The sequence below is a fragment of the Ictalurus punctatus genome, chromosome 16 (assembly GCF_001660625.3).
Source record: "Ictalurus punctatus breed USDA103 chromosome 16, Coco_2.0, whole genome shotgun sequence".
NCBI lineage: Eukaryota > Metazoa > Chordata > Actinopteri > Siluriformes > Ictaluridae > Ictalurus > Ictalurus punctatus.
In genome coordinates, this window is record NC_030431.2 from 21,794,275 (window position 1) to 21,812,000 (window position 17,726).

The following is a 17,726-nucleotide window of genomic DNA, read 5'->3' on the forward strand; positions in this document are numbered from 1 at the left end:
GAGAGAGAGAGAGAGAGAGAGAGAGATAGATAGATAGATAGATAGATAGATAGATAGATATGTCCGGGGTGGCCAATCGGATGTCCGGGGTGGCCAGTACCACCCTGGACACCCCTCTTCAGAAAGTGAGTAAATATAATTTTATAGTTGCAGTCGATTCTATACAGTCTCTGGTGCAGTAATATCAGTATCAGCCCCTTTCTTTATTCAGGTTTAGGGGCGCTAAATCTTTCTCTCTCTCAATCTCTCTCTCGCTCTCTCTCAATCTCTCTCTGTCAATCTCTCTCTCTCACAATCTCTCTCTCAATCTCTCTCTCTCTCTCTCACTCTCTCTCTCACTCTCTCTCTCTCTCGCTCTCTCACAATCTCTCTCTCAATCTCTCTCTCTCTCTCTCACTCTCTCTCTCACTCTCTCTCTCTCTCACTCTCTCTCTCTCTCTCGCTCTCTCAACCTCTCTCTCTCCCAATCTCTCTCTCTCCCAATTTCTCTCTCTCTCTCTCTCTCTCTCTCTCTCCTGAAGTGAATCACTTTTCTAAACCCGCTCTTCATTAATAATGCTGATGAGAAACGTGACGACTTGTCATGTCGTCATCGCCGTTACAGCGCGCGCGTGTCTCTCCACAGTTACTGGGCTGTTCTTCACATTCCAGAGGCACTAAAAGAGGAGGAGAGGGGAAAGAGAAAGCAGTCGAAAGCCCTGGGAGAGTGGGGAAAGCAGTGCACTGAAGATCAGGAACGGTGAACTGGAGGAGCAGAACGACTTCATCCGACTCGAGTGACTTTACACTGTGAGTCTGTAACGATCATAATATATATATATATATATATATATATATATATATATATATATATAAAACCAAGTCTTGCAGCTCAGCCTTTAGGAATGCAAGTCTTTACTGCACTAAACTGATCTAAATAGATGTATTTAAGAATTACACTGCTCTAACTTTGACACTAAAGCGAGAGTTTTATACCTGCACTTGTCTAAATATAAAACTGAATCTGGGGTTTTTGTTTTTGTTAAATACAAATCTTTAATAACCACACTGATTGTTTGCAACATGTCTCGGTATACATGTAACCCTTTAGATTGAATACTGGTTTAAAACCGGTCTAAATGTAACAGCGTAACATGGATTAGTGTAAAAGTGTAGCGTTAAATCATAATGTAGGACTTTAAGAAGTGTAATGTTTGAAATGCAATTCTGAAAAATCCTCTAGTTGTCTTAATCCAGGTCTTTACTTTATACCGGTTTAAATCTGGTCTAAATTTACATCACAAGGCAAATGTAATTTACGTCAGAGTTGTGCTGGTTTAAATGCAAGTCTTTAATAACTACACTTATCTAAATGTAACTAACTGTAAGGCGTGTCCTGGTATAAATGTACCTCATTGTAATTTATACTGGTTTAAAACTGGTCTAAACGTAAGTATTTACGTGCAGTTTAACATTCTAATTAGAAAGCTTTAAGAAACACATTAACCTAAATGTAAATGCTGAAGAAGTGTAAAAAAATTTTTATGCAATTCTCTAAGTCTTGTATTAGTCTAAATCCAGGACTTTAATTTATACTGGTTTAAAACTGGTCTAAATGTATAACACTGGGAAAATGTAACTTACACCAGAGCTGTGCCGGTTTAAATGCAAGCTTTAATAACTAGACTGGTCTAAATGTAACTAATTGTAAGGCGTGTCCTGGTATAAATGTAATTCGTTTTAGTTTATACTGGTTTAAAACTGGTCTAAACCAGTTTAAGATGTGTAGTCTTTGATACTGCTTTAAACCTGAGATATACTGGTTTAAAACTGGTCTAAATGTAAACAATTACGAATAGTACTAGTTTAAACGTCTTAAAATGTAAGCGTTTAAGAATGATTCTGCTTTAAAACTAGTCTAAATAAAGTTCTAAAGAACTACACAGCTTTTAATCTGGTCTTAATATACATGTTTAAGAGTTTAAAACTGGTCTAAACACACATGCTCAAAAATGATACTGTTTTAAGACTGGTCACTAGTTTACACTAGTTTACATCTGCTCTAAACATGCTCGAAAAGAATTACAATGATCTGGATGTAAGGGTTTAAGATTACACTGGTATAAAACTGGTTTAACCTTTAGTCTTTAATAATTATACTGATCTAAAATTGGTTTTTAAGGAGCCCTTTCTGCTGATATTGAGCTAAACTCAAGGCTTTAATGTATGTGTTTAAGATCTTAAATTTGTATAGGAGTGTGTTCTCATAGAAAGTCTCATTAATAATTTAATAATGTGTGTGTGTGTGTGTGTGTGTGTGTGTGCATGTGTGTGTGTGTGAGTGTGTGTAATGCAGTGCTGGCAGACTGACTTAGCTCAGAGAAAAGGCATGCAAGTTAAATAGAGCGGTCTAAGGTTATCTGATTTATTAGAACTCCAGATACAGGTAAGTTCATTTCTGGAATTTGAAAGTGTCTTGTTTTTTTCAGATTCCAATATTGGGTTGGGTGACATGGAAAAGTATCATGTTACGCATCTCTGTACAATATGGATAGTGATGATGGATAGTGAAGAATGCATTATGGTGGACATTTGATATGTATATATAAATCCAAGCCAAATGGCGGAGGATCTGTGCTCATTAGTATTCAGAACCATTGCATCTCGTCTTTTCTTTTAGACATGCTGCTGCTGGTTCCAACTAATTTCGCCATATTTCAGACATTATTTGGAATCACTAGACGTTTCAATGTTTTAGGGTTTTGGGCCATTTAACAACAACAACAATAACAACAACAACAACCTTCGCCTCACACCTCCAGGGTTGGGGGTTCGATTCCCACCACGGCCCTGTGTGCTGCGGGGGTTTTCTCCGGGTACTCCGGTTTCCTCCCCCAGTCCAAAGACATACATGGTAGGCTGATTGGCATGTCCAAAGTGTGTGAATGTGTGTGTGATTGTGCCTTGCAATGGATTGGTACCCAGTCCAAGGGTGTACCCTGCCAATGCTCCCTGGGATAGGCTCCAGGTTCTCCGTGACCCTGAAAGATAAATGGTATAGAACATGGAAGGATGGATGAATAATAATAATATGTTTAATTTATATAGTGCCTTTCCAGCTCAAGGACGCTTTACAATAGCAATGCAATGATGGACAAACGGAAAATGTGAACAACAACGAGCAATCAAATATAGAAAATGAAAAACACAGTACAGGTAGTACCGTCACATATAAATGTATCAGCATTCTTTTTGTGTCTGGTTATTATCTCTCACTGACACCAATGAGAGAAAGTTCAACCTGCTTATAATGGGGTATGAGGCTCGGCCCTTTAAACTCAGGCAGAAAGATGGAGAGACAGTTTGGTTATTAGCATAGTACCTAAGGATCTAAATAAATGTTGGTCTGTCCTTCTGGGGAAACCCTTATGTACAACAGATGTTTCTCTTTTAGAAAGGGGTTTCCCAAATCAAAGAACCCTTGGAGAAACTTTCTTCTTCTTCTTTTTCTTGCTTTTAGTTAAAATATACTATATTATATGGTTATATATTTTTTTCAAGCTGCTGAATGTGATCTAAACATTTTTAAAACTAGAGAATTTGGGGGAAGTTGACAATCCTGCACCCAGAGAATTTTCTGGAAACGGTCATTTGAATTTGTGTAAAATGGAGAAAATCTGTATTCAAATTTAAACCTTCACTCTTCGCACTGCACCCAAATCACCGCTCTGTACTGCGCATTTAACAGAGGAAGTGTTGTTTGTTCTCCGTTGAGTGTAAACACAGGGTTAGTGTGAGAGAACATCGCTGCACAGCTAATGAACCTTCTGGAAAAACCTCTTTGGTTAAACTGGATGTCAATAAACGTTTTGCGGTGCGTTGTGTTTACTGCTGAACACAGACCGGGAAGCAAGCCTGTGCTTCAGAACAGACTCGAGTTTAAGTGAAGCTTTAAGGAACAAAGCAAGTAAACTGAACGATAGAGAGCGAACGCTTTTCGTTCGCGACACTCGGGAGCCCGTCCTCCGTGTTCACTTCACTGTTTAGTTACATAGAAAGTTCCAAAATCTTGATGAAACATCTTGTGTTTGTGAATTTGATGTACAGGTCGCACTGCCTGTTCAAAATGAGTGTTGCTAGGCACATGGGAAATATATAGATTGCCAAGCATTCATACTGAGGCTAGTAATTTAGCTAGCTAGTACATAGCTGGTTGTTCTTACAGGCAATGTGAAGGTGCAGTGACCGAGAAAATGAGACAGAACAGTCTGGAAGATCAACATTTCCCTCAGAAGTGTTGGTAAATTACTAAGAAAATCCTTCATACGGTTAATATTACATATTAATTACACTTAGCATTGACTGCTAACTGAGTGCCACTATTCTGAGAAACATTACATCACAACTTGCTAACTGTCTGAAACTTTTGAGCACTGAATGAGACTCAATGAGACTTGTATGTGTGTGTGTGTGTGTGTGTGTGTGTGTGTGCGTGTGTGTGTGTATGTGTGTTATATTTTCTGTTCCCTCAGGTCCCAGCTGCTCTACGGCATATGCGTGTATATGATGATGGCCATGCGGTCGTCCTCCGTGTTCGTAGTGGCGTGTGTGTTGGCCGTGTGTGTGTGTCTGAGTGTGTGTGAGCCCGTCAGTTTGCGTCTTTCTGGAGAGAAGCGTAAACACTACGAGGGCCGAGTGGAGGTGTATTACGGAGGAGCGTGGGGGACGGTGTGTGACGACGACTTCGACATCAACGCCGCACACGTAGTGTGTAGACAGCTCGGATACCTGGGTGCTGTCTCTTGGTTTCCGTCTGCTAAATACGGCAAAGGAGAAGGTGTGTGTGTGTGTGTGTGTGTGTGTGTGTGTGTGTGTGTGTGTGTGTGTGTGTGTTGTTTGCCATTTTGACATTAAAAAGCATTCTAAAGTTTGCTAGAGTTGGATTCAGAGGACTTGTTAAAGGAATCCTGGTAATGTCGCTTTAAACCATTGAACCAATAAATCAGTTAACATGTTTAAATGTCCAAGACACAACTAAACATTGCCTCGAAACATCTCTACACCTTTACTGTACCTTCATTATAAATTGATACGATATTTGAATATGCAGGTTGTCATCATAATAGCTAGGTTAGCGAGCTAATAAACTAGCCTGCACTCGTCACAGATCGACACAAGTGGGATTAAAGTCATAGATCATCCAGTGTGACCGATGCTATTTTCCCCCAGGTGCAAACAGACACTCTGTTAATGTTATATATAAATAGGTTCATATTTGGTGTGGTGATACGGTGCCAGTACAAATACAGGATTAATTAAATATAATATAAAGATGTCCCCCTCAGTAACATCCCATGAGTAAGAGTTTCCTCAGTTAGAAATCTACTGAGAGGAGAAACCACATCCCCGCTGTCTCTCTGTTCATCTGTCTGTCTGTTTCTAATTTCTGGAAAATCATTTATTATTCCGTGCAGGACACCGTCATGGACGCTGAGACAGACTGGATGTGGATAAGGAGATCTGGTGTCTTTATTGTTTTTGTCTGCTTGTCTGGAGAGGAGGTCTCTCTCTGATTGTGTTCGTATGTGTGTGTGCTTGTGTGTAGGTCCTATCTTGTTGGATAATGTACACTGTACAGGGAGGGAGGCATCGATCTCTGACTGTAACTCAAACGGGTTTGGAGTTTCAGACTGTAAACACTCGGAGGACGTCGGAGTCGTCTGTACACAAAAACGCATCCCAGGATTCAAACACATCAGCGTTAGCAGTAACGACGTGGAGGTGAGACAGACAGTACACACGCTGAAAAACATCCATGAACACACACATATCGACTCGTGTGCAGTGGGATCCAAAAGTCTGGGACCAGATTGAAAATCTGGATATTTATTTATTTAAAACTGGAAATAAACAGGAAGTTGTAGAATTTTGAAAAATTTTAAATCAAAAAACAAAACAGGAAATGTGCAACATCTTGAACTTTTACACACAAACAGTGTGTTTCTCACTGATATGATTATATAGCATTGTGACTTTGGTGTATTTTGTGTATAAACTGATTAGTTTCAGCTGTTTATTTACTGAATTGATCACTATTGAATATTTAAGTTCATGTAGTTGTTGTTTCCAGATATCCTCATGTTTGAAGGAAGCTAAGGTCAGAGGTCATGGTTAGCCTTTGTTAAGAGCTGTATAACAAATATAGCTAACCGGAAGGCACTGTATAGCACCCCCTAGTGGTAAACTGCCACAGCTTGGTCGTCATATCATCGTAAGAACGATTACAGTTACGTAAATACACAAGGAGCTCGTTGATTATCGCCTCACTTTCTCTTTGGTATATAGGCTTTGCTTAACACTTTGTTAAAATGACACACCCAGATGATTCTGTGTCAAATTATTCATCATCAATATTCATTCATCATAATTTTTTTTACATGTCAGATTTTGGAAACTTTACAGAAAATGTTGGATATATTTCTGCTTTTTTATTTGTATTTTTTTTTTATTTACAGTGTTTGGGGACTGAAAATCACATGGCAATACTGGATAATACTTTGGTGTTAAATCAGTTTTTTAGACCATAATCTATTTATTATTAAGGCAACATTAGAAATTGTTGACATTGGTAAAGAGAGAAAGAAGACAGACACAAATAATGTGGATGGATTTACGCATTCAAAACACGTGCAGAAATCAGATCCAAGCATGTTTTGCGTGAAGTAACTTTTTAATTCTTTCTCTTGAATTCTTAACTCTATCTCTTGAAATATAGAATGTAGAAAAGAAGGTGCAATTGCAAAATGTCTGAAATTATAACAGTTTTTCTTACACTGAATGTGAAATAATATAAACATATTGTTAGAGAAGCCTAGTGTCTTTTTTACTATGTAGGCCTGTTTCAGTTCATGAATACACATACAGCACCACAGTTCCATTTTCGCATGTTGTTGCCATATGGCAATAATGACATATTATCAGTTCCCAGAAAACTCAGAATATATAAACTTGTTTAAATGACAAAATAAATGTTAACTTTCCTCAGGTAGTATTTCAGTTTTTTTCTTTAAGTAGTTTTGCCTCAATATTGAAAAATTAATCACAATTTGAGAGCCCTCGATGATAACCCTCACCATACCATGTGACTGCAGCAAAGGAAGTGCAAAAAGCACTTCCTGGTCATGTGACATAACATTAATTTGTTATGTCAGAGTTAAAAAAAAAAACAACACTTTTTCCAGTTACATAGAAAATAGTAGTTTTGTATTATTGCCTATTAAAACAAAATGGAGATACCACTGAGAGATACTATGCAGTAAAGGGTTAATATATTAGAACCTTTATTTAGACTCAGTGCCTCTCAGCTTAATTGTTTAGGATTTGATCCTGAGCTCATGTTATTGTCTGTGTGGGTTTCCTCCGGGTTCTCTGGTTTCCTCCTACTGCCTAAAAAAATGCTGGTTGGTGGATTGGCTCCTCTATATTGGCACTGGGTGTGAATGAGAACAGATGGTCAACTGTAAGCTTCCTGATATAGACTCTAGATCCGGTCCTAGATCTAGAGCCTGAGTAGTAAAGACGTTACTGCAGATAAATAAATAAATCAAAGATTCAGATTTAAAGCAATATTTAAAATAAATAAATAAATAAATAATGAAAACATTTTATTAATAACGCACCTTTCTAGCACCCAAAGCGCATACAATACAATAAATACAGTATAAAAAAGAGAAACTTTGACATACAACTTAAAAAAAATAGTTTTAAAATAATTTCTTAAAACAAAAATGAATAACATTAGGCAATAAAGAAAGGAAATATCCACTTTGTAATAAATGTTCATCTGTGGCTTTGTTAGTTGCGTTTTTTTGTGTGTTTTTTTTTTAAATGTGGCCTACCTAATGCGGCAAACAAAGCTGAACTGCAGCGCTCGAATATTTATACTGTGACTATTAGACAAAATATTCGCCACTCATTTAAATGCAGACTGACACCAAACTTGTGGTTCAGCATACAATTTTAGACCGTGTTCCAGTACATTCAATACATTACTACAGCATATTCCTCTGTGGCTTTTCTGGATAGGTAATAAATTTATTCATTAACAGCAGGTGTAGACCGACCAGCAGAGTGGAACAGCCCTGTTTTAACCCTATTCTCTCTGTGTAAATCTCCTTCTCTTTAATACCCAGTGGTGAAGCCGCAATTCTTTTTTATCAGCGTGTCCTCATTACTGAACTTTCCAGCCAGATTTGTACTGTTTATTGTTGTTTCTAGAAGAGCAGATATCCTACTTGTGTGTCGTTTTTTTGCTTCTAAATTGTCAGCGTGAGAAAGGGCAAAGGACCACAAAAAACACACTCGTCCCCTCGCTGATGAATGCGCACATAGTTCCCGTCTTACACCGCGGACTTAAAAATGTGTACTTGCTGTTTACTTTTGCCCTCCGTGATCTTCTGCACGTCTGTGTGGATGTTTTTTTGTGCTCATGGAAACCGAGGTGAGCTGTCTGTAATGTTCTTTTCCATCTCCGCAACCTTGGAGGATAATGACCTTACCACAGATTGCTCTCTCTCTCTCTCTCTCTCTCTCTCTCTCTCTCTCTCTCTCACACACACACACAGAGCCCACAACTCTCTGTCTAATACTTCCTTTGAAATGCTGATACATGGAACGGATGACGACAGTCTGAGGGAACCCCGTCTCTCATCCCGAAGGAGAATCCCTTCTTTTTACACACAGTGGAAAGACTGTGGGTTTTATTACCCCGCGGTGATAGGCAGTTGTGGTGGGTGGTGTGAGGTTGGATGGGCACGGAGCTCCTCTAGTCGCTTTTCAGAAATATAAAACCTCCACACACTCACACTAATGGCTTTACCTCCCTCTGTATGTCTGCGAGGTTATAAGGTGAAGTTAGACTACCATAGTAGATGAGTAAAGTTTTCTCTCAGCACATACCATCAGTCTGAGACAGGAACAGCTGCTACGTCTAACCTGCTCTGTTCTTTCCTCCTAAAATTTTCTCAGACATGTTTTTTTTATTATTTAAGTTTCAGTGGTACACACTGAGCTTAGTGGCTTGCACGTTTGTCTCGCACATCCGCGGGTGGCGGTTCGAATCTCGTTTCTACCCTGTGTGCGCGGATGCCTGCATGTTCTCCCCATACTTCGGGGGTTTCCCCAGTCCAAAGACATGCACTGTAGGCTGATTGTGCGCTCTTGATGGGTTGGCACCCCGTCCAGGGTGTCCCCTGTCTCATGCCCTGAGATCCCTGTGATAAGTCTTTATTGATCACATGTACATTACAGAACAGAAATTCATTTCTTCGCATACCCCAGCATGTTAGGAAGCTGGGGTCAGAGTGCAGGGTCAGCCATTATACAGCGCCCTTGGAGCAGAGAGGGTTAAGGGCCTTGCTCAAGGGCCCAACAGTAGCAGCTTTGCAGTGCCTACTGGTCTTCCATGCACATGAATGAAATGACTTGAGAGAAAGTCACAGTTACGCAAAGTTTAATTTTTTTAAAAAAGGAGAAAAAAGGAAGCATTTATTGCTATACATACGGTATATTAATGTTCTATCAGCAGCCTGTTACTTTAACTAATAAACGAGTCAGTCACGATTATAGCAGAATTGATGATCGATACTCAAAATGCCCTCAGAAAATCATCACCTGACTCACCATGCAACTAAAGGTCATCTGGTGTGTCTATAGATTCTCATCTCTGTGTGGTTTTCTCATTCATGGGTAATTTACTGTCAGAAGCAAACAGTGTTTCAGCATACTTCACTTCTTCCTCCCTCCTTAATGGACAAATACTCGCTTTCTTATACCACTGACGTCTGCTGAACACTTCCACAAATATTACCCCATTACACCCAAGCGTCATAATACCCTTTCTGTCCCCTACACACACACACACACACACACTCTTTTATTCCCGTGTGTTTATGGCCCTTATTTGTATTTCCGTCTCCCGGGTGTTGCTAATGCTGTGTGAACCATTCAGAAAGGTGTGTCTGAGGTCAGGGTTTTTTTTTTTTTTTTTTTTTTTTTTCCAGACAGTATACAAACACAGAAACTTGCTAAATTATCATTTATTTCAAACGCTCATTCCATTTCTCTTTATCACATCTATCTGTCATTTCCATCCAGGGTTTTATTCTGCACAAAGACAACGTTCGCATAAAACCGATGCTTACATGGCAGTCTGGGGTTTTGGCCGCATGTTTGGAAATATCATACGTTCATAACCAGATGATGCCACAGCTGTCTGCGGCTGGGGGTTTAAGAGTGTGTAAATGTCCTGCTCTGAGGGTGGCATCAGACTGACATACAGTAGCTAATCACAGACATCTGTACGTTTATGTATATAGAACCAGGCAGCTGGTGTCCTCCTCAGTGTGATTAGATACGGCAGTTTCACGTGTCTCATAGGCAGAAGGTATTAGCCTTTACCTTTCCAGAGCTTTAAAATGGCTTTAAATCCTATTTGGGTTCATGTATATGACTACTGAGTTTAGTTGGGGAAAAAACACAATGTGCTGCTCATAAAGCCTGTAATCAGTCCAGGTCTAAACTCGTCAATATCAGAGAAAGAAAGACAACCAAATCTGAAATAAACATCAGAAAGGAAAAGGAAGCGGAGAGAAAGAGGAAGGAAGGAAAAACGAAGAGGAAGGGAATAGGAAGGAAAAGGGAAGAGAAACAGGAAGAAAGGAAAAGGACAAGGAGAGAAACGGGAATGGAGAGGAAGAGGAGGAAAAGGAAACGTATAAAAACGAAAGAAGCAAGGAAGGAACGAATATGAAGAGTAGAGATAAAAGGAAGGAAGGAAGGAAAATCGAGGAGAGAAACAGGAAGGAAGAGAAAAGAAACAAGAAGGAAAGAAGAGGAAGAAGAGAGACACAGGAAAGGAGGAAAAGGAATATGTGGGGAATACGGAGGAGGAAAATGTAGCTGAGTGAAACAGATAGAAAAAGAAGAGACTGAAAGAAACAAAAGACAGTGTGTAATTATAATTCAGATTTCAGTGGGAACATTTCACTTTAATCTGAAATTGTTTAAAAAGAATGACGTTTCTAAAACTAAGCAAAAGGCCAGAACAGTTAGAAGGAAATGTAGCAAAATAAATGGCAACGTGACAGTTGCTTTCTCATTTCCCTGACCATGTTTAATCAGGAGACTGAATACGTAGCAATATTCTTCTCAATACACCATATTGACAAAAGTATGTGCACACCTGACCATCACACCCATAGTCCCCCAGAGTTACACCCATAGCCCCCCTTTGCTGGTATAATCACCCCCACTCTTCTGGGAAGGCTTTCCACTTCATTTTGGAGCGTGACTGTGGAGATTTGTGCTCATTCAGTCACACTGATGTTGGACGAGGAGGTCTGGGGTTGCAGTCATGTGTTCCAGTTCATCCCAAAAGTGTTCAGTGGGGTTGAGGCTCTGTGCTGGCTCTGTGCTGGACACTTGAGTTCTTCCACTCCAACTTTGGCAAACCATGTCTTCATGGTGCTCAGTTTGTGCACAGGGCATTGACATGCTGGAACAGGTTTGGGTTAGCTTAGTTCCAGTGAAGGGAAATTGTAATGCTACAGCATAGGAAGACATTCTCTATGATTTTGTGGTAAGAGTTTGTTCAAGAACCACATATAGGTGTTATGGTCAGGTGTCCACAAACTTTTGGCCATATAGTGTATCTAAATATCGCAATAATAGGATGTGGTGGCTCGGGCTCTGTTTAAGGCTTTGGACTGACCATCTGAAGGTTGTACGTCACTGCTGGACCTTTGACCAAGCCTCATAACCCTTATCTTCTTAACTGTAAGTTGTCTGCCAAATGAATGAATGTAAATAATATCCATGAATATGCAGCAGTTACCCAGAATTACCTATCATTACATCATATCATTACATACCGTGTGCTCACCAACCATATTGCACCAATGATGTTCATGTTGAAAAAGGTCAACATGAATCAGCACATGTCTATAGCAGATCGGTTCAGCTTCTGTAAGCAGTGAAAAATGAGGCTGAGGTTGAGGTTTGTGTGTGCGTGTGTGTACGTGTGTGTACGTGTGCGTGTGTGCGTACATGTGTGTGTGTGTGTGTGTGTGTCTGACTGGGAGCAGCAATACAGGACTCTATTGATGTGATGAATGAATGTTCCTCTGTGACTGAGTACCCCATTAGCGCACACAGCTCCCATCCTGTAAATTCTACAAATCACACTTGTTTCTTTAAATCTTCTATAAGATGTTTAAAATGCGGTGGCCTCCTTTTTGTTTTTAGACGTGTAAACGAGCGAAAGTGGAGTTTTGACATTTTTCTGATTGATTTTTAAAGGCGCAGGATCTTCTTGCTGTGAACAAGTCCGCTTTAAACAACATCCTGTTATCCGTCAGTAGTAGTCGCTGCTGTTGTAGTGTTACAGTATGTGGTGTTTAATGGTGTCCTGTTGTGTGTATTTATGCAACATGCTTTAGTCTTGAGAGTGGCTTTCGTGCTTGTTGAAAGTCTTGAACATTTTACTCCTCGTGCTTTTAGCATTGTTGTAAAGTCAGTGAAACTGCTGTACGCATTCCTTCACCTTGGAGAGCTGGTAGCATTTGTTGTGCAGTGTTGTGTTTAGAACAATGATCCCAAGCAGTGAAGCCTGGAGATTGCTGAAGATGGTGCCGCTTGAAGTACCATGGAAATGGTTTTGGACCGCAATTTCACATGGGCTTTCTCGCTGTGGTTGCTGGGTCTACGGTTGCTGCAATGGCCTTAGTACTGCAATTACCACATGCAGTTTTGCACTCGGGTCTCCTTTAGTGAACAGTGGACTAGTTCAACAAAACAGACTTCATATAAACACCATAATGAACTTTCTTTTACTTTCACACTATCCGTTGTTACCCAGATGAGGACGGGTTCCTTTCTGAGTCCGGTTCCTCTCAAGCTTTCTTCCTCGTATCATCTTAGGGAGTTTTTCCTCGCCACCGTCACCACCGTCTCGCTCAATAGGGATAAATTCACACACTTAAAATCTGTATCCCGTGTTTATATGTTTCTGTAAAGCTGCAGAAACATATGAATACCTTTACCTAAAATGAATACCCTTTTTTTTTTTTTTTTTTTTTAAATAAATTTAAAAAAAGAGGTCCAGTTAATTTTTTTTTAAACCAACCCAAACTCCTTACCTGATGGCATGACATTGAAAGATCGAAGAAACATTAAAACGAGACTAGACTAGCCTGGTGCGCTGATCAAATATCGGAAATCTGAGAAGTCTCTCTTCGAGCATACACAAGTGCAACCTGAAAGAGAAATGACATGTCCAGGCTTCGCCATCTCAACACATATTGTATGAGAGATAATATAGATGACAAAACTGTTTTAAAAATGAGTTGTGTACACACAGATACCAACACTCCACATTCTACAGCATCAGAGATGTTCACCCAGATCCAACAAATCTCTTTGGCTAGATATTCATCTCCATTTTACACAATCTGGAATCCAATTAATGGACTGCTTGAGATCAACACATACTAGACTGTCCTAGGAGAGGAGTAATCCTGGTGGAAAATAGAAAGAAGAAAATAATGCAAGAATGGAGTTTAATATTAATTGGCGCTAGTTTATTGCTATACTGCTAGTCCACATTTTAGTGCACGTGCATGTCAGAAATGGGGATCGATCAGTCAGAGAGTGAAAAAGCTTCTTTATGGCAGATTTCTGACAAACAGACCAGTTCAACGAAGAAAAATATGATAGAGTAAACACGAATGTGGCACATTTAATTATAACCTTTGGCAATACGATCGCAAAACCTGATTCTAAGACATCCGATTTAGGGTGCACATATTTTATAAAAGTATTGTTCTAAGAACGTGTCACAAAATTAGAAATATACTTTCACTTTCTGTAGATATACTGGGTCGACCACTGAGAGCTGGTCTAGTTCTGAAGCTATATAAAGATGCTTTTAATTTCACAACCAGTAATAAACCCTTTAGAATGTGAACTCACGAGCAACACGTCCCTTAATCCCTTATTAAAACTAGCCCTTCTTCTAACTCTGACCCTTTTTCTAACTTCTAACCCTTTTTCTGACATCTTCTCTCAGATCTTCTCATTGCATTACAAGATTTATTTAATAAATGAAATCATTTTTATATATATATATATATATATATATATATATATATATATATATATATATATATATATATATATATATAAAACCCTATAATGAATGATTTCCTGTCCTGCTTGAGCAAGCATAATAATTTGTCTGACAGTCTGTAGAGAAAAACGCAACGCATGATGTTACTGAGAGGAATGTGCATAGCTTTTCCATGAACACGCTGTGGTAGAGAAACGTCTGTAGTGAATCATCACCTCAAATACACAAACACATCTTTATGAGTTATTATAATGTACTACTGTAACTACACTTACCACTTACCTAATCCTAACCTTAAAATATTTTGGCTCTTGTAGAGCTGCATTACAAATGTTCCCACAGTCTCCACATTGGCATGTATTATTATTTGTATGGGTCCTCAGAAAAAGGGAAAAAAAACCTACACACACACACACACACACACACACACACACACACACACACACACACATGGGGTGGGCGAGGGATGACTGGACTGAATTCTGCTCTGCTGACTTTAAGTGCATTTTTTTTGGACGGTGTAACTCGTTGAAACATGTAACTCATCTGAATAAGGATTTTCACTGGATTGGGTTGGTTTTGATTTGTTTTTGTTTTTTTTGTTGAAACTGGCTGCCTGTCCCTCGAGGGTCAAAGTCTTTTATTAATTTTTGCAAAGTATTTCAAGGATATATACTTGGAACTGCTTGTGGTGAGGCTCAGGTAAATTGCTAACATGTAACATGATAATGCACAGAATATATATTTAAAAAAAACAAGAGCAATAAAAGCAAGAAATATTAACTCATAGGAAGAATTACAGTGGTGCTTGAAAGTTTGTGAATTTTCTAAATTCCTAAAAGTAGGATAAAGAGAACCCAATTAAACATATTACACTTGATGCAATATTAAATATCTGTGAGTAGCAAAAGTATATGAACCTCTAGGATGAGTAGTTAATTTGAAGGTGAAATTACAGCCAGGTGATTTCAGTCACTAGAATGACAATCAGGTGTGAGTGAGTGCTCTGTTTTATTTAAAGAACATGAATCTATTAAAGCCTGATCTTCACAACACCTGTTTGTGGAAGTGTATCATGGCACAAACAAAGGAGATTTCTGAGGACCTCAGAAAAAAAAAAAGTTGTTGATGTTCATCAGGCTGGAAAAGGATACAAAGCCATCTCTAAAGAGTTTGGACTCCACCAATCCACAGTCAGACAGACTGTGTACAAATGGAGGAAATTCAAGACCATTGTTACCCTCCCCAGGAGTGGAGACCAACAAAGATCACTCCAAGAGCAAGACGTGTAATAGTCCATGAAGTCACAAAGGAACCCATGGTGACGTCGTAGCAACTGCTGAACAACAATGAACGACAATGGTGTGTATGGCAGGGTTGCAAGGAGAAAGCCACTGATCTCTAAAAAGAGCATTGCTGCCCTTCTGCAGTTTGCTAAAGATCACATGTAAAAACCAGAAGGCTATTGGAAAAATGTTTTATGGGTGGATGAGACCAAAATACAATTTTTTAATTTAAATAACAAGGGCAATGTTTGGAGAAAGGAAAACACTGCATTCAAGCATATGAACCTTATCCCATCTGTGAAACATGGTGGTGGTAGTATCATGGTTTGAGCCTGTTTTCCATAATTGATGGAACAATGAATTCTGAATTATACCAGCGAATTCTAAAGGAAAATGTCAGGCGATCTGTCCGTGAACTGAATCTCAAGAGAAAGTAGGGTCATGCAGCAAGACAACGACCCTAAGCACAAAAGTCATTCTACTGAAGAATGGTTAAAGAAGTATAAAGTTAATGTTTTGGAATGACCAAGTCAAAGTCCCGACCTTAATCCAATAGAAATATTGTGGAAGGACCTGAAGCAAGCAATTCATGTGAGGAAACCCACCAACATCCCAGAGTTGAAGCTGTTCTGTACTGAGGAACGCGCTAAAATTCCTCCAAGCCGATGTGCAGGACTGATCAACAGTTACCGCAAATGTTTATTTGCAGTTATTGCTGCACAAGGGGGTCACACCAGATACCGAAAGCAAAAGTTCACATACTTTTGCCATTTATAGATATGTAATTTTGGATCATTTTCCCCAATAAATAAATGACCAAGTATTATATTTTTGTTTCATTTGTTTAATTGGGATCTCATTGTCTAATGTTAGGAAAATCCGATGATGTTTTATGGCATATTTGTGCAGAAATCTAGAAAATTCTAAAGGGTTCACAAACTTTCAAGCACCACGGTATGTATACAATAGATAGAAATTAAGTAAAATATTTATTAGAAAAACTGTCACAGGAAGTTAGGAGGTGTGGAATAAAGTGTTAGGGCTATAGTACTGTAACTGTTGTAGTGCAAAAAAGAAAGAAAGAAAGAAAGAAAGAAGTACGAGCGAGTTAAAGAACTGTATTAAAATGACAATAGGTGTACAGTAGTCATGTGAAGTTACTCAGTGACAAACTGATATTGAGATTGGACTAGTGGCTATTTATTTCCCTGATAGCCTGCAGGAAAAACTGTGATTGTGAAGTGTGATTTGATCAGTAGTGCAAACCGATCAAAACATCAGATTTCAACCTCATAAGTCATATGTTAACTTAAATAAACTGGAGGTATAAACCATCTTAAAATTCCTGAGGAAGTACTTTGGAAATCTGACTCCGCTTCTGTGGTGGATGTGTGCTAAAACAGCTAAGCTGGTGGTCCCTTCTGTCAAGTTGGACACCTGATACCATAAACACTGATCTATAGGCTGAAATCACCCAAACAAGATTGAAATACATTCAAAAAATCTTTTTGTAACCATTACAAAGCTAAATACCTATTCACTAAAGCCAGTTAGCTTCCATAATAAGCAAGCTAGCTAAAGTTGGAACAAGGTAAGCTAAAAATAAACAGCCAACTGACTAGCTAATAGCTAGAAAACATTAGCTGTTCAATAATGCTAGCTTGAGAGTTCGTCGCTCATTCACCGTGAAATAAAGTATCAGAAAGAAAAAGATATTAAATGAGCTGGAATTGGTATTACACCAGTACTGGTATTTCTGCAGTAGCTAAACATTATCTACATAACAAAGCTAGCTAGCTAAACACTGTAACCTAAATAGGACCTCAGAGGTCTTTTTGTGAGGAGGGTGTCACATGGGACCACTACATGGTTTCTTGGTGTGCATTCCCTTTGACATTCTGTCACACTGGAACACAGAGATGCTGAATGTGGGTGGCTTCTAAATTTGCCGTCTAAAGGGTAAAGTTCACATTCCTGCAGTGACAAACTCGCTCTGCTCTGCATTTCCTGCACAATAGGAGCTAGTTTTGGGGAAGCTGTGTATCGGTTTAAAGATATAAAGCCATGTTTGCTAATGTTTTGTACTGTTGAATATTATTGATGTGCTGTGAATGTGTTGGCTCTTTGAGAGGGTTTTATGATGAACAAAGACGAGACAAATAATTACTACTCTTATTGAAAATGTACCCGTATTCTGTAGGACTAATGCAGTTACATAACAACTGGTGCAGCTTGGGACACAATGCTTTTAGGTGGGGGAAAAAAACCCCATCTGA

General features: G+C 39.0%; 1 protein-coding gene across 3 annotated transcripts in view; it reads left to right on the forward strand.

Moving 5' to 3' along the window:
- The first annotated feature begins 520 nt into the window (after positions 1–520).
- The window catches only part of loxl2a (lysyl oxidase-like 2a), a 49,987-nt gene continuing 32,781 nt past the window's right edge, over positions 521–17,726 (forward strand). Inside the window, exons 1-4 of one of the 3 annotated variants that reach the window (XM_053686648.1) lie at positions 521–789; positions 2,336–2,425; positions 4,512–4,816; positions 5,585–5,760. In XM_053686648.1, the coding sequence (XP_053542623.1) occupies positions 4,543–4,816; positions 5,585–5,760 (450 nt within the window). In that variant the 5' untranslated portion in view covers positions 521–789; positions 2,336–2,425; positions 4,512–4,542. Of the gene's footprint in view, positions 790–2,335; positions 2,426–2,737; positions 2,894–4,511; positions 4,817–5,584; positions 5,761–17,726 lie in introns of all 3 variants that reach the window. The other 2 variants (XM_053686647.1, XM_053686646.1) reach the window with 2 other exon arrangements.